A 24,360-nucleotide genomic window follows, 5' to 3' on the forward strand; every position below is an offset into this window, starting at 1 on the left:
TCTAGCTTCGTTTTCGAGAAAAAAACTGAAGCATATCTTGGAGACCATCTGACACTTATGTTATAGTATCCTATGGGTAAAAGTAATTTTTTTTCCAAAACGGAGCTAGATCTAAAGAAAACACAACTGACCGAAAAGTTCAATAACTCTTTGACTAATCGACCGAATTAAGTTTTGTCATCCTCTACTATCGCATTCCTTCAATATTTCTGAAATCTAATAAACCAGATCCGGACTAGGTAAATTTCAGAAATTCTCTACTTTCGTGAATATTGGATCACCCTGTACGTGAACATTATGATTTTTTTTCGTTTTCGTAACCACACAGAATCAATTCATTCAGAATTTTTGGCACAATATTTGAAACACCCTGTGATTTCTCAAATTCAAGAGATCCAGATACGTCTAATAGACAGTCGAACTTGAAACACCCTGTATAACTATAGAAATTGAAAGATGTTTTTCCTCAAAAAATCCTAAGGCAGTCCAAAATAATATGTTTGTGAAGTAGGTAGGACAGGTCAATTCTATTCAGGAAGAGGGTATTTTCCTCTACTATCGCATTCCTTCAATATTTCTGCAATCGAATAAACCAGATCCAGACTAGGAAAATTTCAGAAATTATCTATTTTCGTGAATATTGGATGACCCTGTACGCGAACATTATGATTTTGTTTCGTTTTCGTAACCACACAGAATCAATTCATAATAAAAATTCTAAATTTCGTTATGGCACGGTCATACAGGGTGATCAATAAACATTTCCTTAAGAGTGAAATTTTATCAGTTCAAAAACTCTTCAAATGCCTTCCGATCAGATCCGGGCTAAGACCCTGTACGTTAAAATCATGATTTTTTTTGGTTGTCGTAACCACAAAAAATTTATTCATAATAAAAATTCTAAATCTCTGCTTGGCACCGTGACACAGTGGCAAAGGGTGATTGATCACCCTTTGCCACTGTTGCCATGAAAGAAATTTCAAAGTTCAAGAAATCATGAATTTATCGATAGAATTATTTCGAAAATGGCAGTTTTTTCACCCTTTACGAATGCCTTCCTTCAATATTTCTGAAATCGAATAAATCAGATCCGGACTAGGAAAATTTTAGACTTTTTCTATTTCCATAAATATTGAATCACCCTGTACCTGCACAATAAGATTTTTTTTAGTTTTCGTAAACACAAAAATCAATTTATTATAAATCTCCTGCTTGGCACCATCATACAGGGTGATCAATAAACATTCCCTCATGAGTGGAATTTCATAGTTCAATAAATCTTGAACTTTTCGAAAAAGTTATTTTGAATTTCGCAGTTCACCATTCAATAGGAATATTTATTTTTTTCGTAATTTTCAAGTATGGACTCAGGATAATCCATAATCAGTGAATTCATAAAAATTCGCAAGTTATATGATAGATTCTCCATAAATGTTTGATGCGTTATCTACAAAAATCGTTTGATTTTCCCTAATATTTTGGAAAATAGGTAGACAGGACAAATTTATGAAAATTTTTAGAAACATAATTTTGTTTTTCAGAAAACATTCCATTGGAAACATTGTGGTTGCAACATGATGGAGGTTATATGCGCACTAACCAAAAAAAGTGCGCGAATATTTCACTAAATCTTTTGAAATTTATGAATTAATTCTTTGCGGTTATGAAAACGAAAAAAAAACATGATATCAACGTACAGGGTGATCCAATATTCACGAAAATAGAAGAAGTCCAAAATTTCCTTAGTCCGGATCTAATGTATTATATATCAGAAATATTGAAGGAAGGCAATGGTAAAGAGTGACCAAAAATTAAAATTATTCGGTGGATTAATTGAAGAGTTATATTGAACAATTGAACTAAAAAAAATGCCAAACCGAGATTTAGAATTCTTATTATGAAATAATTCTTTGTGATTATGAAAACGGAAAAAAAAATCATAATTTTCACATACAGTGATTCACGAAAATAGAAAATGTCTGAAATTTTCCTAGACCGGATCTGATTCATTCGATCTCAGAAATATTGAAGGAATGCGATAGTAAAGGGTGACAAAACTTCAAAATTTGAAATTATTCGGTCGATTAGTTAAAGAGTTATCGAACTATGAAATTTCACTCATAGGATGAACATCACCCAGTATATCTCAAATGAAGGCACTCAGGCGATTGAAACCTCTCGATACGAGTCCTCCATGATGTCCTCAATTCATGGTATTCGTTTGTCGTATTCTTCCCGGGACACCCTGTATAAAGACTCAAATATTCCTCTTACGATTTCCAATATCCTTGTTTAATAATAAGGGATATCAAAACTTTTTTTATATAATATACATACAATAAATTTTTAAGCTTCTATCGCATTATTAATTCTTTACTTGAAAAGGAAAATTGATTGTTTTGGTTTATTTTCCAGAACAACTAAGTGGAACAATGATACCCAAAACTTTATGTGATGTACGATATAATGGTGCAACCAGTCCACTTGCTGGTATGATAGACAGTCCTGGAAGCCAGTATTTATTCAAGTCTTTGGATGGTCCTCTGGTAGGTCACTGTAACATTCTCGCTTGTCCTTTCTTGACAAATTTTTATTTCAGACATGTCGTCAGCAATTCCTTCCAGCTCCCAATCAAAGTGTCACCATTAAGGTACAGATTGTAGAAAATTCTCCTAAAGAACCAACATGCACCACTCAATGTGGAGATCATGGATGTAGATGCGTCTGGAAAACCTCAATGAAAAACGTAGATTATCTTGTGCTTCTTGGAGAAAACGACTTCAATATAGCTTGCCTTTGCGGTCCCTCGCTGGTAGAATGGCTTCCTGTAAGTGTTAGAACGTGGGGTCCTTTGACAATTTTGTATTCCATAGCAAGGTACAATTGGAACAATAAAGGATTGTCATTTTCTGCTTCCTATTCGTTCAATACTGATGGAATTTGTGGTGAACACGTTTACACTGTTCACTCAGGTAATTTCTTGAGACACTAGGTATCTTTTATTGATTCTATTCATTCTGCAGGAGAGATTGTAATGAACCACCATAGTCCTGCTGAGAATTTAAATAGTTTCAATTACCAAAGCTGCACATGGATTTTGCACTCAAATGTTGAACGTCAGCTTGAGTTAGATATTTCCTCAACACAAAACCGTATGTTTTCAGTGATTATGGGTTCCTATGCTAAATATTGTGACTTTCATTCTTTTGCAGGTCCTTGTACTGCCTGGAATATAACCGTTCACGACTATGACCCTGATGCCCTTAAGAAATATTTAGGAAGCACACTGTACACTTTTTGCTCAAGAGATAACAGCAAGCTTTTTGTATTACCTTGGAAGTTGAATACTGTTGTTGTTAGGTAAATATAAATGTCCGATATCTGAAAGATATGCTAATATATGTACCTAATTTGTTATTAAAATAATGAGTTCTTACCTATAAAATCAAGTAATATACAAGGTGTCACGTTTTATTTAATGATTTTCCAAATGTTTGGTATCAGTGGATTTGTCGTTAAGTGTATTATCTTTAAAATTAATTCTAATGTTTTTTTTTAGATTATTTTCGATCAGTAGGACATTACCACAATTTAAAGTTAAGTGGAAATCACAAGTCATACGTGCAAGATACCCTTCTTCACCTGCACCAATTGGTGATCTATCAGTACGTGTGGAACCAAGTTTAATAGGCCTTTTATACCTGCTGTATCTTTTTGGAAGACTGTGTTCTGTATTTTACGGATATAGGGAAGTTTTTAGATGAATCATTGAAGCGAATCTACATCGTCCTTATTAATAAATGGTCATATTGGCACCTCAATAGGAAAAAAGCTCATTGGAAAGGAGTAGTATGCCTCGACACGATATGTCTTATGTAAACAGCTAAAAATCCCAAGTATTGTTTTTTCTTCTTGAATGGAGTCCTTCATTGCTACCATCATGATAGGCATCTGAAATTTTCAGAACAAGAATTTAAGGACCCAAACATCAATGTTGTGATGTCAAATTGTGAGAAAACAAGAACGGAGGTGCTTCTAATTGATGTTTTCATTGTCAGCACAACCGGTACCCCAGCTCCACAAGATTCCTACAGCAATTTGCAACATTTTTTGGTTGTAGTAGTCTATTTGCATTTTATGTGATGATATAATAGGTAGGAATTCAAAAAATTGTAATTATATAAATGTTGAAGAGAATCAATGACTGGAAAAGCACACAAGATATTTTCATTCTCACGATATGATTTTCTCAAACATAAATATCCTTGTGAGAAAAATAAATTACATATTTTTAGTGTTGTTTAATGGAAATAAAAGTATGTCGTCAATTTGGGATTACGTTCATCGTCAATTATAGATTAACATACACATTCCTATGAAGTGCATTTGTTGGAAATAAACTCCCTAAAAGTTTTGCAGTTTTTCATTCACCTTGTACGTTAAGAAAAAATAACACCTTTGAAGAATGAATATAAACATATAACTGGAATAATTATATTCATTAAATTTATATAACGTTAGGAGAAAAACTATTAACAAAAAAGTCCATTCTTAATATCAGATATTGAAAAGTGATCAGCAATAAATATGAGCTTCATTTTTTAGAAAATTTTCTTTTCTTAGCAGTTGTTTTTACTTCAGTTAGTGATTTACTTTTATTATTTCCATATTTAGCTTCTAAGTTGGAAATCATGTTCATAAAGTTTGATGATGCTCTCTCCTGTATCTCATTAGATAAACTCTCCTCATCTTCCACTGGAAAAAAAAATTATATTATAATGGTAGACAAAACTGTAGTAGAAAATAATGACAAGAGATATTCAAATCACCATATTTTTGATGTTCAATATCTCAACAATACTATAACACAGGTATATATAAATCCAAGACAAAGTGTATCAAAATTATTTTTCAGTTGGAAATTTGGAAAACAGCAGCTTATTGACACTAAAATTCCAATCCATTATTGTTTTGAAAATATTTTACAAAACTCGTGTCGATTCAAGAAGTAACCCTCATAGATTTCAAGTTTCATGGTCACATTAACAGAAATGAATATTCTCAAATATTTTGTATACAACTTCTGAAATTTCGGGAATATATTAACCTGTTCCCTCAGTTCTTTAGGAATGAACTTACATAGTATAGCGTCAGAAAGAATTGATTATAGTTAATTAAAAAAAACCCTAAGGCAGAGAGAAATGACATATTACTCACTAGAATATCTTTCTATACCCTCCCTTTCATTCTTGAGCTTGTGATGCCGTTTTTGTTTTTTACTAAGAGGTTCATTGAAAAATAATTCATATTTTTGTACTTCCTCACGATCAACCATTCCTCGGACTATTTCAATAATTCTTGGTTCATTTTCAACATTAGCAAAAGGAATAGTATCCATCATTTTAGTAATATCTCCTTTCCAAGATTCATAAGCATTTTTAATATCTGTATATTCATCTTCTGAACCAATATAATTTTTTTCTAAATCTGAGTATTGTTGAAATTTAGCTTTCTTCACACCTGGAAGAATTATATGGACTAGATCTCAGGACTCTTTATTTATCAAAGATGTTCCTCTACTAGCAGCAATTACTTTGAAATGTTTAATGTAAGTCCCTTCATTATAATCAAAAACTGGTATATAGCTTGAAATTGGATTATATATAGAAATATCACAAAAAGCAATGTCAAAATAACATTTAGCTGTATCCCATTCGTCACATTCATGAAAAAAGAGATTCGTTTCAGCTAAACAAACAATACTCACTCGATTCCTTTTCAACTTCTTCCTTTTCCTTTTGATATTTCTTATGCCTCAATCTTCGTCTTTTAGCAGGTTCATTGAAAAACTGGTCATATTCTTCAACTTCACCTTTATCAACTAAACCCCTTATTACTTCTATAATTCTTGGTTCAGTTTCTGGATTGGCAAATGGAATATGCTCCATCATCTTTGTCATGTTACCTTTACAAGATTCATATGCTTTTCTGATATCTCTTACTTCCGTTTCCGAGCCAATGTAATCTTCTTCGAAATTCTGAATATCTTTGAGGCTTATTTTTTTAAAAAGACTCCTCCAGTATTCCATCCAGTTGAAATCGCCATCACCTTCATCGTCAAACTCACCGGAGTCATCATAAATCTTACGCTTATTTTCATCTTGTAAGATGGAATGGATTTTTCCAAGAACTTTAAATTTCTCAGTAGCTTCCAGCTTTTGACTATCATCAACTCTGTCAGGATGAACCAACAGGGACAATTTATGATAGGCTTTCTTTACTGGAAATTGATGGAATATAATATCAGGAATACTAAATTTATAAAATACTCACTTTCCTTTTGAGAAGCATCCTTCGCAACTTCCAGTACTTCATAAAAATCAGCGGTACCGAAATATTTTTCACAATTTTCTTTGAAACTAGACATTTTATTCTTCTGTAATAATACACAAAATACCACTGACAACCGTAGAAAAATCAAACTCAACAAAATGCTAATTAACGTCTTTTTTATTCTTTTTTTATTAACAAAAACCTAGAGCACAAACTGCTACAAATCATAACAAACTGTAGCTCTACGATGTGCCACTATTGTGACATTTCCCTCCGGCCATCAAACAGTCCAAGGACTGTTTTTTTTTTCAGTACTGCTAGCAAGGTGCAGATGGCTCTGGGAGCGGAAAAATAATATTATTTTACAAGATGATTTTGAAATTAATTAAACTTGACTTGGACAATTCTACAAGATTACCAAGTTTTGATATGAAATGGCCGGTATTTACGTAGATATTTCAGGACAATAAAATTGAAAGATCTTTTGACAAATTAACAATTTTTTACATGTTCCATATAAATCATTTCTTCAAATATTCTTTCAGTTGATAATATTTTGCCTGATTTCTGTAAGTAAGAACCAGTTACTTTACTGAAGAAGATGAATAATAGAAACATTTATTGAGATGAGTACAATAAATTTCATATTCTTCGAATTGCAATTTTATATATGTTATAAAGTATGTATTGGAGTCGATACATTATTGCTGTGGGGAGAAAGTACTTGTTCTACTTCTGGATCTTTATTTATTTATATATAGGATGGATTACTTTTTCAATTGGGGTATGTGACGTTCATTATTTTTTTCCAATCTTCGAAAAAATGAACGTTTTCCTTTTAATATCTGAAATAATAGTTCAGTATCTTTTATTGGAAACGTTTTTCTACTCGAGGTCAACAGGACTCAAGTGAGCTAATTTGAATTACGCGCTAAATACCAATATCAATAATGTAGTTTTCTATAATATTGTCAAGTATGATATTCCTTTTGGCATAGTACAGATGGCGTGAAAACGGTCACTTGAACTTCAACCAAAATACATAACAATACAATTTGAACTGACAAATTAGCGGTAAATACAAAACAATACATATGCAGTCCAGGATTTCACACCTATGGCCAGCAGTATTTATGGAATTTTCAAATGAAGAATTAAGTCTACGATAATTAAAGATTATTATAATCTTAGTTTCCTTTATGAAATTGTCAAAGGAAAATTTATTTGCAAAATAAATATTTAGTTAGATCCAGAATTAACTGTACCTTGGGCAACTTCGAAATGAAAAATCTCAAGAAAGTAATATGTGAGTGGTTGATTTGGTTTTGCGAAAATTTCACATCGATATTCGAATGATGAACATTTTAATATCTGGTATTTTATTACCTATATTTGTTGAGGAAGGCAATCAATTCAATTATTATCTAATAAAAATATGGATTCAATGATAGAATGCAAGTTTATTTAATATTCGTATAATTTTTATTTTATATATAATTCATATTTATTCATCAACAAATCGAAAAATTTTGAGAATTACCTAACGATTATTATTTATAGATTTTTCTATCGCAATGTAACAAATTAGCTATATATGCAGTTCAGCAGTTAGTTTAGGAAATTAATGAACACTGTGATAATGTATTTTATTGAATGAAGAATACACAATTTGGAAGAGGATACGTCTGTTAGATAAACGTGAGTTTATCATCTCTTCCTAGACGTGGAATGAAGGGAGATACGTTTCTACGTCCCAATCTTGGTGCAAAAGGAGGAGATCTTGAAGCCAAATCGATATCCAGCCATCGTTCATTTGTGAAGGATAGTTCGTTATCATTTGATTCCCTATTGATTCTACTGGGAAATATTCTGCCAGCATCTGAAAGAATATTTAAAAGGAATAAAGGTACTTTCAGTTCTACCCACCATTCATAGGAGAAGGTTGTGAAGATCTCAGCTGATTTTTTGATTGCCTAAAAATAATCTGTACCTTCTTATAGATCTTCCAAATTCAATTTTTCTCTGATGGTATCTTTATTTTGCTTACCATTCATTCTTAGAAGCCATGATGAAAATGATTTTCTGTCGAGATCTGGGAATTTAAGATATTCATCGTCTATAGGTTCTCTTTTTTCCTTCATTGTTGACCCTTCCCACGAATAAAATGCTGGATAATGCTTCTTATGATGTGGTTTACGGAATTCGACCAACTCATACTGCAAGCAATTTCGAAAAGATTTAATCAACAGTTAAAACATGAAAGATATGGAAATTACAATTACCTAGACTCCCAACAATTCGTTACATGGTTTCCAAAATGAAAATTGAAAAACAAATAAACCTGAGGCTCTCAACTATTCAGAAAGCATGAATAAAGAAATTTAGCTAGTCCTCTGTCCAAAACTAGTACTATTCACCATTTCAAAATATATTTGAAAAGAGGTGGAAATATCCTGGTTACTCCACAAATGGATAATCAATTTAGAATTTTTGCAACGTCTTCAAAAAATTATGTCCTTTTCGAGATCACATTTTTGAATCTACACTATGTAACTGATGAATAAAGATATATCACTTCCAGAAAAAAAATTCATAACTTTGGTTTGATAATTTCGACACAAGCCACAATTTCAAGGATCTCATATCTCTTTCCTTCTTACGAAAGGAAGAAACTCACATCGTTCAGAGACACAGCACTTCCATCAAAAGTATTGAACAGCAGTAAAATACAATTGAACCAAATAAAACGATTCATAGTTGTGACTGGATATCAGACAATGTTCTTGATTTTATACAAATCCTTCCTACACCCTATCACCAGGGGGCCATTGGACAACATCCCCTGCTGAAATGCAAATTGTTTTAATCCATCCACGTATCCAGATATCCTATTGGAATAGGACCGATCGTCCTGATCATTTATTTAAATAAGTACCTGAAGATTCGTATTGGGATTGATTATTTTTTCAACGTTTTTATTTCATTGGAACGAAAAGAATGTGGGCTGCAACGAATGATGCACTAGTTAATTTGCTTCCTGTTAATGGAAAATGCTGTTCCATTAGGTTTTTAGGTGTGAGTCTTACAGATGATGAAATCGACCTTAAGGAAATAATATTAAATATCTTAAATATTCCTTTTGTTCTGAAGTTTATTATTATCCCCGACTTTTGCCTATACGCGTAGGATTTCTCCTCGCTAAGAGGATATTTAAAATATCAGAAGGGTAGAGCTCGGTCGTGTCCGGTCCTTGTGGCCCCCCTGGTTCTCGTCGAACTCCTTACACGCGATCCTTGGACCTGTCCTTCGCTTCCTAGGAATTTTCTCATCGTCCTTGCAGTACCTAAAAGAATAGCTTTTTGCATATTCTCAATAAGTCCCATTTGCTTGATATTTCTCTTGAGATTTTTGGGTACTATTCCTGTTGTTGAGATGATAATTGGAATAGTTCTCGTTGATATCATTCCTCACTGGCGCTTTATCTGAAATTCGAGGTCCCTATATTTTGAAATTTTTTCGACCTCTTTTTGACGCATGTTGTTGTTATTAGCTATTGCTACGTCGATGAGTACTGCTGCCTTTTGATGTTAATCAACAAGCAGTATATCTGGCCTGTTGTGAGGGACTGTTTTATCAGTCAAAACTGTACGATCCCAGTACAGTTTATAGCGTTCGTTTTCCAAGATGGTTTCCGGTCGGTACTTGTAGTATGGCACTATTTCAGAATGAATTAGTGTTAATTTGGTTGCCATTTCTTGGTGTAGTATCTTTCCTTCTGCATCGTGTCTCTCTTTATATTCATTTCCTTGCAAACATTTGACATCCTCCCGTGATATGTTGGATTGTCTCATTCGTTGGACACCCGTAACGGCATCGATCGTCAGTAATAGTTCGATCCTTTATGATATGCTTGCAGTAATTTCTTGTTGAGATAACTTGATCTTGGATGGCTAAAAGAAATCCTTCCGTTTCTGGATACATCGCACCTGATGCGAGCCAATAGTTCGACGCTTCAATGTCGACATAATCCTGGTTCACCTCGTTGAAATGTCGTCCATGTAGGGGCTTTTCTCTCCATCTCTGCAGTTCTTCTTGGATTGTCTGGTGGTTGTATGACAATTGCTCCTTGTGCAGTTGTAAAGGTGTTGATTCGTCTGCTTCACACAGTACTTTGTAGATCTCTGGCGTGCCTGATTTGTCTTTGAAGTATGTTCGTAGGCATTCAATTTGACCATGGGCAAGTTCCATGATGTCTAGCAGACCTCTGCCTCCTTTATTCCTCGTCAGTGTCGTCCTCTAACTGCTACTTTCGGATGGTGCTTGTGTGCTTTTGTCATCATATTATTATTATTATTTGAACTGGGGTCGTTGTGGCTCGGTAAGCCTTCCTGGAACTGGGACCTTGTAGATCTTTTTTTCTCTACCTTACTCATTCATGGCGTTGATAAAACTGAAAACCTCCTTAGGGGCCTTGGCCGTTACCTCTCGGGTATCCAGGACCGGCTTCCCCATATGAGTGGTTCTTAGGCCAGCCAGCTCTAGATACTTGCATACCATGTGTTCAGCTGTTTCTGCTTCTGATCCACAGAGCCTGCAAATCTCATCTCCTATCTTTCCCATACGGTACAAAATATGTTTGTTCAACAGTTCCCCGTCAGCAGTCCCACCATCAGCCGAAGCTCAGATCGTGACAGCTACAAGAGCTTTCTGGCGTAGGTAGGTGAAATCATCACGAATTTCTTGGCCTGAATAAGTCCAGGAGTGTTTGTCCAGTGGGTTATCCTGTTATTCAACTCTCATTGCTGGACCACTGCCTCATATTGGTATTTTCTTAGCCCACAGAAAGACTCAGGTCCAGCAGGTGTTAACCTTGATGAACTTTTTGCAAGTTCATCGGCTTTTTCATTTCCTTCAACACCACAGTGCCTTGGTACCCATAGTTGAATCACTTTATTGCCTCTGGCCAGTTGCCTTATGGTGTTACGGTACTCCCAGGTCATCAGAGACCCCTGGCAGTACGATTCCAGGGATCTCAGCGTGGTCTGGCTGTCCGTGGTGATGTGGACATACGCCCCCTGAGGTTCATTTTAAGACACTCCTGAGCTCATACGTAAACAGCCAGTATCTCGGTCTGTAAAATAGAGGGCTCACTTCCTAGGGCTTTAGAGATCCTCAGTTTAGGTCCATATACTCCAATGCCAGTCCTCTCTCTGATTTTGATCCATCGGTGAACCATATGGATGACTTTTGTCCAAACGATTTACGAAACTTATTGCACTAGAACGATCAGTTATGACCCTTCCAAAGGGCGTTTCAAAATCGAAGATGGTTTGCATAACATCCGAAGTTTTTGCCAAGAGGTTTGAATCAAGTTGATTCAAAATTGATTGAAAATTTCATGGGTCATCTAGACCTAGGAAATTATTTCTCGAATTTTTTAGACCAACTTTCATAGTGGAATTCGATTTTATATAGGAATCCTGCGACGAAATATGATTAGAAATTGTTATGACCGATGTTTTCTTGTATATTTTCGACTTGGAACATTGATAATCTATCTATCTATATTCTAAGATTTCCGAAATGGAAAAGAGAACGCCAAGTTGTGTTACAATTCAACATAACTGAATAGAAACAAAATAATTTAAATTACTTTCTTTTAGACCTTAAGAGTTTCTCTCTTAAGGATACTATGAGTGGGATATTTTGAATATTGTGAAAATGTGTCGAGTTGGAATTACAAAAAGGAGAGATATATATAACTCATTAATACCTCATTTGAACTTTTAAGAAGTCAAACACTTTAGTTCCCAAAAAATCCGCCGGTCAGCGCCATAATCAACGTCAATTTCTTCAAATAAGTCAACAATGATAACAAATTGTCAATTATTATTGTTGTAATTGATTCGGATATTAATTGGAATATAGTTCAAATATCTTACTCTTAGAGCTCTTTTAGTCAGTTTGAAACAAACTATTAATGGACAACCATATAGGTCATGGGTTATGTAGAAAAATTCTAAGTATGGTTAGGTTAAGTATTCACTTGTGTCTGAACAAAATAATAATTTTATTGAATATTTCCCTCCTGTCAAAAATTCTATGTATATGGAGAACAATTATCGAAAATTACAGCGAATATTTCCCTCCTGTCAAAAATTCTATGTATCTGGAGAACAATTATCGAAAATTACAGCGATAATTGCATTGTAGGAAGCGAAACTGCACTGCGATAATTGTTCTGTTCATAGATGCATAGTTTCTATGCATCTTACACAGTTCGAATCTATGGCAATTCCATTCTAAATCAGTTTGACAAGTAATGTACAACAGTTTATTCGGGAAATATTCCCTCGAATTACACTCGTGCATCAAAATGACCGGATAATTTCGCATTCCAGCGTGTTTTCTTTGAAAAACTGCATTCGGTCATTTTCATTTTTGGAGAAAGAGCCCTCCACCTTCGGTGTCGGGCTCTTTCTCCAAAAATGAAAATGAACTCATGCAGTTTTTATGACAACACGCTGTCATGCAAAATTATCGGTAATTTTGATGCACTTGTGCAATTACTTACGATAATTCATCTGGTAATCGCATATTGAATTCAATACTACTTAATTCATGAAAGATCTCTAAAACTTATGAATGAAATGAATGAATGAAAATCCTACCTACATAGTATCATACATCATTTCGAAGGGGAAAAAATAACGAATTCAACGAAGTAATGATATAAAGGGTGTTCCATTAAAAAAAATATAGGTTTGTGTTGAATCTTCAAAACCATACCCCGAAAAAAAAATTGAGTACGCCACTGGATTATATGCATAATTCTGATTCAGACGTAGTTTTTAGCTGAGCATTATTTCTAATAACTTCGGAGATAAAAGAGGGGTCCGAAAAGTATCAATTTCCAAAATCGCCCTGTATCTCTTGAATGGAAACAGTTATGCAAAATCTGATTAGACCAACTTGAGTTTCACGAAAAAGTAGGACAGGAACGTGAAAACCGCAAGGCTCTATCTTGAATAACAAGCGAGAAACCTGGCTGTCTCACCCAAAATGGGATGCACTGTACAGCAAAGTCGTTTAACAAATGCCAAACAAACATACTGCAAAAGATTTCCTTGTACTAAAATATTGATTAAATGCATTTTAGAAGTGAATCACATTATTCGTGGTTGAATTAATATAAATAATAACTGTTCTTCATTTAGTTGGCAATTGATAATTTACCTGAGTCCTTCAGCCGGTAGATAAATAATATACATAGATGACACTTATGGATATCAATTTTCCTTTGTAAAATTTGTATTACAGTATGTATGTACATGGAAGAATGAAAATAGGGACAAGATACTAATAATTAAGTATTTATTAATAGAAAAGTATATACTAAACAAAAATAATTAAATAACTCATTTTGTGGTCTGCACAACAAAGTTTTTCAATGGATGCCTCACAAAGTTGCAACAGAAGGTTTCCTTGGGTGAGCAGATTGATTGAAGGAATTATAGGAGTAAATTACATTATTATTGATCAGAGACCTTCAGCGTGTGGATAAAAAAATTATAAAAGTTTATTGAGTCCACTTGATGAAGGTAATTCAATATAAATATCAAAAAATGACACCTCTGTGTCCATTCCCTTCACAATAATATACATAGATGACACTTGTGGAGATTACATTTCATTTGTAAAGTGTTTGTTGATGTATATCTGGCACATGGGTGTCTTTTCAAATCTGAAGGAAGTTTTCATTCCTAATTATAATGTTGAATATATTCTAATGATTGAGGACATATACAAACTGAAGAATATACTAAGCAAAAAGAATTAAGTATATTCAGCTGTTTGTGGTCTGCACAACAAAGTTTTTCAATAAATAATAACAAACTTGTCACAAAACATTTCCTTGTGCTAGAAGATTGATTGAATGAATTGTAGGAGTAAATTACAATACTGTCGGATGAATTAATAATAATTAAGTTGATTTGGCAATAATATACATAGATGACACTTATGGCTATATCACATTTCTTTTGTGAAATGTTCAATACCTACTGGTATATTGGCTTCTTTCGAAATTCTCAGCAATTTTTCATTCTTCATTATATTCAACATTTTCATTGTTAGAAAATCTTGAAAATTGCATTTACCCTATAACTAATTACGGTGGGTGGATACACTCTGGAAGGTTCATTAATATAGTCAGGTCTCCTTCATTCAACTTCAAAAAGATCCGAAAATCAATTATTATTTGTTTCTCAGATTCTGAGGCAGTATATTACCACCCGCTCATGATATGAAATATGCTAATTGAGAAGAAATCCTAAAACGAGTTAGTATTATAACAGATTGGTAAATGATAATAACTACTTTATTCTCTTGGCCATTGTAGATATATGTTATAAGGCCTAAATGTCACTTATATCATTATATTATAGACGTGCTCGTAGTGCAATATAAGTACTCATCTTGAAAGCGATAATAAACTCAAAAACCGTAAAAAGGTCCGATTTTTTACTGCCTTGTCGATTTCAATGGAAAGTAAAATGTTTATTGGTGCATTTTATGAAAAAAAATTTCGTCTTTGCGAGAATTCTGAAATTTTATATTTTGGAAATCTTTGGGGGAGGGGTAATTACCCCCAGTACCCCCATTTACACGCCCTTGAATTTGAATACTTGAAAATTTCATGGGACGTCTAGACCTAGGAAATTATTTCTCGAATTTTTTAGACTAACTTTCATAGTGGAATTCGATTTTATAAAGGAATCCTTCGACGAAATATGATTAGAAATTGTTATTACCAATGTTTTCTTGTATATTTTCGACTTGGAACATTAATAATATATCTATATTCTAAGATTTCCGGAATTGAAAAGAGAACGCCAAGTTGTGTTACAATTCAACATAACTGAATAGAAACAAAATAATTTAAATTACTTTCTTTTAGACCCTAAGAGTTTCTCTCTTAAGGATACTATGAGTGGGATATTTTGAATATTGTGAAAATGTTTCGAGTTGGAATTACAAAAAGAAGAGATATATATAACTCATTAATACCTCACTTGAACTTTTAAGAAGTCAAACACTTTAGTTCCCAAAAAATCCGCCGGTCAGCGCCATAATCAACGTCAATTTCTTCAAATAAGTCAACAATGATAACAAATTGTCAATTATTATTGTTGTAATTGATTCGGATATTAATTGGAACCAAAATAAAAATAATTATATTGGGTTTATGTAATTAATATACAATTGGAACGATTGTCAACAGTATCAATGGATTGGTGAATGATAATAATAACTACTTTATTCTCTTGGCCATTGAGTACCGCAACTTGTAGATATATGTTATTTGGCCTAAATGTCACGTTTTGGATATTGCATAGGTGGTACCCAAATGTATTCGGAATTCGTAGAAATTTATTACATCCCTTTCTTTTATTGAATTCAACATTTTCATTCAAAAAATATCTTGAATACCTCATATTTTTACTAATAATTTAAGTGCAAAGATTCATTATTGTATGTTCTTCGAAATATTTATAAATCGAGGAAGTTTTCCTTACGTATATATCATTTCATATTTCCATTTGGTAAGTATTTTTATAGAATGGAAAACTTCAATTAATGTTAAAACTAATCGAATCAAAATCCCTAATAATACGAAGCTGAATACCTATATTATGCAATCAGTTTCTTCCCTTAACTGATATATTGGTTATTATTCGGAAAAATTAGCTTTCCTTTTTATTTTTCGATTTAGATCAGAATATCGGTATAATAAATATAAAATGACAGGAGATGTGAGGAATCTATGGTTGAACATTTCTATGAATTTATTTAGTTGCAAAAATATCCGCTTGAAAGCGATCGCTACGCCATTGTATATTACTCAGTACATTAAAACCTTTAGGTTTAAGTAGCGAAGTTTCGCAATAACTCTGTTTGAATTCTAGGACAGAAGGTTTTGAAAACTGTGATTATGGTACATAATACTTGTATTGGTGTACCAATAAACCTCATAAATCACTAGTCGAACGTCTCTTATGCGCTGGTTATTAAATAACCTTGGAGGTTTACTTTGTCCCTGTGTTTTCATTCTCCACCACCTTCATAGGGGTGGGGGACAACCGTCATGATGTCATAATTCTTTCTAAATTAGAAACAACTTGGTCGGCCCCCGTATAAGGATTAAAAATTATTTATAGGTGAAAACTTTTCAGCCAACCCACATTTCGAAATTTTTGTCGCATCTGAGAACAAGCGATCGCAGCGCCAATTTTTCAGTTCATTTTGTCCAACTTTTGCGGAAAAAGGCTGAACTAACGCAATAATCGCCTACTAAATTCAAGCCTTGAAAATTTCATGGGTCTAGACCTTGGAAATTTCTCGAATTTTTTTGAACTGGTTTTTGTGGTGGATTTCGATATTATGCGGACATGATGTTATTTTTTTTTATTGAATTTCAGGATTATCGGTTTTCCTCAAAAATTATATGTCTTGGTTAGAGCGTTCTCGAATTCTGTAGTTGTGGGAGAGTTTCGAAATACATAGTTGAAGTGGAAAAATTTGAGAATCTCTAGAACCAGACTCCAATTTTTGAGGTAGAACTATGATCACAATGAATGAAAATCATACTATTATTAATGGAATTCCATAAAATCGTTTAATATTTTTGTGAGAAATCCTACAAAAACGAACTTCACCAGAAAAAAGCAGTTCGAAGAATTCAAGAAATTTCCGAGGTCTAGACCCATAAAATTTTCAAGGCTTGAATTTAGTAGGGGATTTTTGCGTTAGTTCAGCCTTTTTCCGCAAAAGTTGGACAAAATGAACTGAAATTTGGCGATGCGATCGCTTGATCTCGGATGTGACAAAAATTTCGAAATGTGAAAAATGTGGGTGGACGAAAAGTTTTCATCCAAAATTAAAATCTTGACCCCCTAATCAGTGGCCGATAAAAATTTATTTACATTTTAGAAAGAATTATGACATGAAGAACTATTACCCACCACAATTAAAGTGATGGATAAAAATCCTGTGGTATAGAGGCGGAAAGCTTCCAACTGAAGCACAGTCGACAACCTTAGAAAATAAATCTCCACCAAGGAACCACAATAGCGAAGCATAGCTTTACAAGTCCTGTTATTGAAATGGCTAATGCCTGCACCACATTTTAACAATAAAATCTTTGAAATCTTCGCTACTTGAAGCTAAAAGTTGTAATGTAATGAGTAATATACAAATACAATGGCGTGACGATCGCTTCTGAGCGGATATTTTGGTAACTAAATAAATTCATAGAAATATTCAACCATAGATTCTCACATGTCCTGTCCTGTCATTTTATATTTTATATTTATTATACCGTTAATCCAGTAATTTCTGATAGAATTGGAAAAAGAAAAAGGGAAAGGCTAAATTGTTTTGCAATTCAACATAACTAGTAGACAGACTAGAAAACATTTTAAACATTGATAGTAGCAAAGACTAAGAATGTCTAATAGTTGTTTCTAGTTCCCGCTAATTCGAATTGTATTGTTAGGTTAGGTATTACCAAAAAGTTGCAGTTCGTTAAGATTTGTAGCTGTTTTTAGTTAAGGGATATATCATATATAATTCTAAGTAAAGTGCCATTTCGTTGCGTTCGATTATTCTACGGTTGTTGTCAGTTGTATTTCGTATATTATTTTAGAAGAATAAGATGTCGAGTTTCAAAGAAAATTGTGAAAAATATTTCGGTACCACTAATTTTTATGAAGTACTGGAAGTTGCGAAGGATGCTTCTCTAAAGGAAAGTAAGTATTTCATGAATTTTGTATTCTGGAGCTTACATTCCATCTATTTCCAGTAAAAAAGGCCTATCATAAATTGTCCTTGATGGTTCATCCTGACAGAGTTGATGCTAGTCAGAAGCTAGTAGCTACTGAGAAGTTCAAAGTTCTTGGGAAAATTCATACCATCCTACAGGATGAAAATAAACGTAAGATTTATGATGACTGCGGTGAGTTTGACGATGAAAGTGACGGTGATTTCAACTGGATGGAATACTGGAGGAGCCTCTTCAAAAAAATAAGCCTCAAAGATATTCAGAATTTCGAAAAAGATTACATTGGCTCGGAAACGGAAGTAAGAGATATCAGAAAAGCGTATGAATCTTGTAAAGGTAACATGACAAAGATGATGGAGTATATTCCTTTTGCCAATCCAGAAAGTGAACCAAGAATTATAGAAGTAATGAGGGGTTTGGTGGATAAAGGTGAAGTTGAAGAATACGACCAGTTCTTCAATGAACCTGCTAGAAAACGAAGATTGAGGCATAAGAAATATCAAAAGGAAAAGGAAGAAGTTGAAAAGGAATCAAGTGAGTATTGTTTGATAAAACAGCTCTTTTGATAAATTCATCTAGACTTCTTCACAAATATGTAGTAAGAGATATAGCAAAATAAGATTTTGCCAATTGTTTTTTGGATATTTCTATTTAAAAGCAAATAATAAGTTGTGTTTGTGATATACCAGTGTTTGATTGGAATGAAGCGACTTATATTTGTTATTTCATAGTAAATGCTGCAAGTAGAGGAACATTTTTGATAGATGAGAGGCCTAAAATCTCAGTCCATATAATTCTTACAGGCGTAAAAATTTCCACAATTCTCAAATTTAGACAATAAAATTTACATTGCATCAGAGATGAATGAGTAATAGTTATTATGAATGCTCATGACTCTTGGACAAAAGACATTACTAAAATTATAGATATCATCCTTTTATTAAGTGCTAAATGAATCCGGAATTATTGAAAAAGTCTGAAAAAAGGTTGATCGCAAACCTAAATAAGAACTAATTTTAAATGAACTTCTTTTTTTAACAACAAAATTGGCATCGTAGACCTTTGAATGAAAGGAAGTGGTATTGTAGTGAAATTGAACATTAAAAATGTGATGGTTTGATTATATACGGTCTTATTATTTTCAGCTCTAGTCTTGTTTACCATTTTAATATAATTTTTTTTCCAGTGGAAGATGTGGAAAGGTTGACTAATGAGATACAGGAAAGATCATTATCAAACTTTATGAACATGATTTCTCATTTTGAAACTAAATATGGAAATAAAAAAAGGAAATCAATAACAGAAAGGAAAACCTCTGCTAAGAAAAGGAAAGTCTCTAAAAAATAAGGTCTATGTTTTTTTGCTGATCTCTTCTCAAGATCTGATATCAAGACTTGGCTGTTTCTGTTCATATTCTCTCCTAACAGATTATAGATTATTTTTTAAATATAAATATTCCAACAGTTTTTCATTTGTCTGAGGTCTTATTTCCTCCTTATCCGTTAAGGTATAAATTGAATGAAAAGCTGCAAAACATTTTAAGGATGTTTATTTCCAACAAATGCACTTAATAATGATAATTGAGTAATTGACAATGAACTCACTCCCAAATTGACGACATACTTTTATTTCCAAAATGCTATTAGTATAACTGGAAATGCTGAGTTCAATAGAAGATCAAAACACGTAGTTATAAAATTTCACTTTATTCATTAGCAATGTTCAGAATTTATGTACAGAATATTATATTGCAGATTTATTTACAAAAGCTGTGAATAATTTCAAAATTCTAATATGACGCTGATTTTGTTGAGGAAGTGGAATTTTTATAACAAAAATTTGAAAAACCTACAAACTTCATTTGAAGTATTTTTATCATTAGGACAAGGTGTTAAGAAATAATGATCAGAAAGACTAATGATTTGTGCTTATTCTAAGGTGTATAAGTGGAATGTGTATACAGATGCTATTACAAGTTCTGTAGATGGAAGACAATACATATATTATTGGTAGTTAATAATTGAAGTTCTCTAACATGAACTAATATCCAATACTTCTTTAGAAAATGTAAATTTTATAAGATTCATAGCTGATTTCTAAGATCTGATTTGTTAGAAATAGATTATGGGCTATTCCTAAGTGGAAATATGAAATTAAATTTCATACATTAAGTGTTATTCAACTTTTTCCGTAATTTAAAATATTGGGTTAAATGGATGAATGAACAATAAATGTAAATAAATAATATGAATGATCATGACCTGGAAATATTTCATTGAGAATTTCAGTATTTTTAAGAGATCTTCACCACCTATATGAATTGAATCAGTTTTCTCTTGGACCAAAAATCCTATAAGATTTTCCTCTGTCTATGGATGATTTGAGGCTGACTACAATAAAGCACAATTCTAACTTTAATCCATTAAAGGGTTGAATACATATAATTGCATCTTAATTGGGTGCAATCGTATCCATAAATTATGTGATATTAGAACGTTTGGAAGAAACTGCTTTTTAAGAACAATTTATTCTATTAACAAGCTTTTTCGAATGTTCACCACTTTGTAGGTACATACATATATCACACATCCTAAAGGTGACAATCAATGTAATTAAATAAAGAGTAGGGACTATCTTCATATAAGGAAGAAACTAACTGAGTATCCTTTTATTTCAAGTACGCCTTGTATCAAGAATAGATCCCTTCAGAAATCATTTTTCATATAAATCTAAAACTTCATCAAAACTAAGTAAATATGATTTTTCCATCTGATAAAAACCGAAATTTACCATCTATTCAAATAAATAATATTATAATTGAATTGTCATTTAATTTTATTTTCCAATAAATTGTGTTTTTATATAACTCGCTACATCCATACCCAAATTTTCAAATAGGCAATGATTAGTTCTGAAAAAGTCCGCTAGTTAGCAGCACCACAACTATATTTCTTCTATTTTTTTTTTCATTATTTTGCAGAGTAGTCGTTAGTCGTAACTGCACTGTAGTACTCGTGATTCCTATTCAATGACACTGAAAAGTAATCATGAGTATTCGATTACAAAGAAATACGTGAGACAGTAAAATACATACGCTAATAATTCAAATTCAATCATAATAATGATAACTTTTAAATGTTTCGCTGTCAAATTACATCTCTATCAATGTTTTGAGATTTGTTGACAGAGGTGAATTCACATTCAGCAAAAAAAATTAATCAACAAAATTTTCCCAAAAAACTACTGAAGTAGTTGGTCGGTGGAAATACTCAAGAAAATCATTTGTTATTCGGTCACTAATCACTATGGTAACAAAGCTCGTAAGGCTGTAGCAAATTGTTAACATTTAGTAGATCCTTACACAAATAAAAACCTCAGAATAAAAATTTATTTTGTTACTCTGAGTTGAAAACAAGGTCAATATTAAGATTTTAGAAAAAAAAAATCAAAAAGCAATGATTTCTTTGATTTGACTACATACTCAGAGTATGTAACTGACATATGTGTAATTGTGCTTTGATACTCGTAATCGTTATCTGTTAACTGTCAAAATAAAAGTAATCAAGAGCATATATTCTACGAATTTTGATGATGTTTACAACAACGATAATCTAAAATCAGAAGATATCTAAATCTAGATATTTAGATGACGTGTACGATTTCAATTAGTTACAACTAAAGTTGATGAAATTCTTTGTTGTAGAGAAAAGTGGATAATATATCAACAAATAAGTTGAAGAAACTAAAGATCAACATCTTCCAAAGTAAACATGAGGGCACTCATTTTAGTTGGTGGATATGGAACGAGGCTTAGACCTTTAACTTTGAGCAGACCAAAACCGTTAGTAGAATTTGCGAACAAACCAATATTACTACATCAGATTGAAGCTTTAGTGGAAGCAGGAGTTACAGAAGTTATTTTGGCTGTTTCGTATAGAGCTGAACAAATGGAACAAGAACTTACTGTTGAAGCAACAAAGCTTGGGATCAATATAATTTTTTCACATGAAACTGAACCCCTTGGAACTGCAGGTCCTTTAGCATTAGCAAAAGAATATCTTGAAAAAAGTGACAAACCTTTTTTTGTATTAAATTCTGATATCATATGCGATTTTCCCTTCAGAGAGTTAGCCAAATTTCATGAGGCGAAGGGTAAAGAGGGCACAATAGTTGTTACAAAAGTGGAAGAACCTTCTAAGTATGGAGTAGTTGTTTATGATAAGGATAACTGTGTTGAAAATTTTGTAGAAAAACCTCAAGAGTTTATTTCTAATAAAATCAATGCTGGTCTCTATATTTTGAACCCTGCTGTTCTAAAAAGAATAGAACTGAGACCTACATCTATTGAGAAGGAGGTATTTCCTGGTATGGCCAAAGAAAAACAACTTTGTGCCTTTGAATTAGAAGGATTTTGGATGGATGTTGGCCAACCTAAAGATTTTTTGACTGGCATGTGCCTTTACCTAAAATTTTTAAGAACTAAACGTCCAAGTCTCTTATATAAAGCACCAGGAGTTGTAGGAAATGTCTTGGTAGACCCTACTGCTAAAATTGGTAATAACTGTCAAATAGGACCAAATGTTACCATAGGACCAGGTGTTACAATTGAAGATGGTTAGTAAATTGTTTGGAATTATTTGTGGTACCCCACTTTATGAATTGAACATCATTATAATGAAACTTTTTTTAGGGGTTTGTGTAAAGCGAAGCACAATATTAAGAGATGTTAAGATAAGGTCAAATTCTTGGTTGGAAAGTTGTATAGTAGGTTGGAGGTGCTCTGTAGGTCGTTGGGTGAGAATGGAGGGTATTACAGTACTAGGTGAAGATGTTATTGTAACTGATGAAACGTACATAAATGGAGGACAAGTGTTGCCGCACAAGAATATTGTTAATTCAGTCCCAGATCCACAAATTATTATGTAATTCCAAATTCATCTTCATTTATTGAATTTAGTGATTGAAAGCAAAAATGGAGATGATGCAATTATGCAAATATTGTTCAACATTCCCAATGACTTATGATTTTAGATGGAATATTGTTTTATAATGTAAGGACATTATTTATTTATAAGGTGTTTTTTACTTGAAAACCTTTGAATGTGTGCAATTAATTAATTAATAAAGTGAGGTTCTTATCTGAAATTTCTATAATTGCCAGTACTTAGTGACCTTAATCCAAGTAAGAACAAGGAAATTAGATATCACAGAAGTAACACAGGTATCTACTTAAAAGATTCAATAAAATTTACTGCAGAAATTTTTCTTTGAATATGAAAATGTCAATGAAAATGAAAAAGGTTTTTTGAAAAAATGAATTATTTGAGATTACACCTTGTAAGGTATATTTGTATATAAATACCTGTTATAAATTTTGGTTTTAAATATTTTATTATGAAATTGAGATCATATTGACTCTTAATCATTGTAATCCAAGAAAACATTAAGAACATTAGATTCGGGAGGGATAGAAAAAAGTTTCTGCTCAGAATTTACACCTTCTTCCAAATTGAAGACCTCAGAAATAAATCAAACAATTTTTTTGAGCTGAATTTTGCGAAAAAAAGAATATTTTTAGGGGATCTACTAGAGATTATTTGCACTAATTAAAGTGTTGCTCTGTAGAATTTTGAATCGAGAAAGATTTTCCATGTTGATGATTTATATACCTTTTTGCAATTAGTTTTTTTTATACGATAATATTCTATCGGAACTTTCAGTAGGCTATACAGAACTTAGAATAGTAGGAAGGAGCATGGGGCTTTGTAAAAACTGATGAACGGAAATCCGCCATTAAATACCTTCCATGATTCAATTCTCAGTCAATATTAGTGTTCCGTGCTGTCAAAGTTAACAAACGAATCCCATAGGCGTATCATAGTGTAAGGTAAGGTTTCTTTTTTTTCAATTTTCAGGTTTATTATTTCTTCATTCTCATCATATTACTAGCTAGTCGCATTATTCTGTGAATAAATATTGATTAAAGGACATCAAAGGAACAATAATTATCAATTATTAGTGTGAAAGTATTTTATTTTCACGCTGTAGATTTCCAAAAGATGAAAGGAGGAGAGCGGCATGGATTCATTTCACAAATTAGCCTGAATTTGATCCTTAAACTCAGTTATTTATGCTCTTGTCATTTTGCTGATGATTGTTCTGATCGAACTTCAAAGGCTAAAGTA

The 24,360-nt window shown here is 32.7% G+C and overlaps 5 protein-coding genes across 6 annotated transcripts in view; 3 read left to right on the forward strand and 2 right to left on the reverse strand.

The window, feature by feature from the left end:
* Nucleotides 1-4,414, forward strand: part of LOC123685937 — an 80,896-nt gene extending 76,482 nt beyond the window's left edge. For both annotated transcript variants that reach the window (XM_045625827.1, XM_045625828.1), the window contains exons 12-16: nt 2,416-2,546; nt 2,600-2,972; nt 3,024-3,152; nt 3,213-3,360; nt 3,560-4,414. In XM_045625827.1, coding sequence (XP_045481783.1) covers nt 2,416-2,546; nt 2,600-2,972; nt 3,024-3,152; nt 3,213-3,360; nt 3,560-3,764 — 986 coding nt within the window. In that variant the 3' untranslated portion in view covers nt 3,765-4,414. The remainder of the gene's footprint in view (nt 1-2,415; nt 2,547-2,599; nt 2,973-3,023; nt 3,153-3,212; nt 3,361-3,559) is intronic.
* Nucleotides 4,415-4,480: 66 nt separating this feature from the next.
* Nucleotides 4,481-6,605, reverse strand: LOC123685938 (J domain-containing protein CG6693-like). The gene is made up of 4 exons (XM_045625830.1): nt 6,334-6,605; nt 5,768-6,280; nt 5,218-5,520; nt 4,481-4,755 (listed from the first exon to the last, which is right to left on the reverse strand). Exons 1-4 carry the CDS (start codon nt 6,425-6,427, stop codon nt 4,595-4,597), a joined length of 1,071 nt encoding a protein of 356 aa, XP_045481786.1. The 5' UTR covers nt 6,428-6,605; the 3' UTR covers nt 4,481-4,594.
* Nucleotides 6,606-7,909: 1,304 nt separating this feature from the next.
* LOC123686079 lies at nt 7,910-9,490 on the reverse strand. Its single transcript, XM_045626055.1, has 3 exons — nt 9,011-9,490; nt 8,381-8,549; nt 7,910-8,212 (listed from the first exon to the last, which is right to left on the reverse strand). The coding sequence occupies exons 1-3, from the start codon at nt 9,086-9,088 to the stop codon at nt 8,022-8,024; spliced, it is 438 nt and encodes a 145-aa protein (XP_045482011.1). The 5' UTR covers nt 9,089-9,490; the 3' UTR covers nt 7,910-8,021.
* Nucleotides 9,491-17,700: 8,210 nt separating this feature from the next.
* LOC123685907 (J domain-containing protein CG6693-like) lies at nt 17,701-19,641 on the forward strand. Its single transcript, XM_045625775.1, has 3 exons — nt 17,701-18,143; nt 18,197-18,709; nt 19,362-19,641. The coding sequence occupies exons 1-3, from the start codon at nt 18,050-18,052 to the stop codon at nt 19,520-19,522; spliced, it is 768 nt and encodes a 255-aa protein (XP_045481731.1). The 5' UTR covers nt 17,701-18,049; the 3' UTR covers nt 19,523-19,641.
* A 2,080-nt stretch (nt 19,642-21,721) lies between these two features.
* LOC123685908 (mannose-1-phosphate guanyltransferase beta) lies at nt 21,722-23,320 on the forward strand. The gene is made up of 2 exons (XM_045625776.1): nt 21,722-22,789; nt 22,866-23,320. Exons 1-2 carry the CDS (start codon nt 21,946-21,948, stop codon nt 23,099-23,101), a joined length of 1,080 nt encoding a protein of 359 aa, XP_045481732.1. The 5' UTR covers nt 21,722-21,945; the 3' UTR covers nt 23,102-23,320.
* The last annotated feature ends 1,040 nt before the right edge of the window (nt 23,321-24,360 follow it).

Source organism: Harmonia axyridis, chromosome X, assembly GCF_914767665.1.
Source record: "Harmonia axyridis chromosome X, icHarAxyr1.1, whole genome shotgun sequence".
NCBI lineage: Eukaryota > Metazoa > Arthropoda > Insecta > Coleoptera > Coccinellidae > Harmonia > Harmonia axyridis.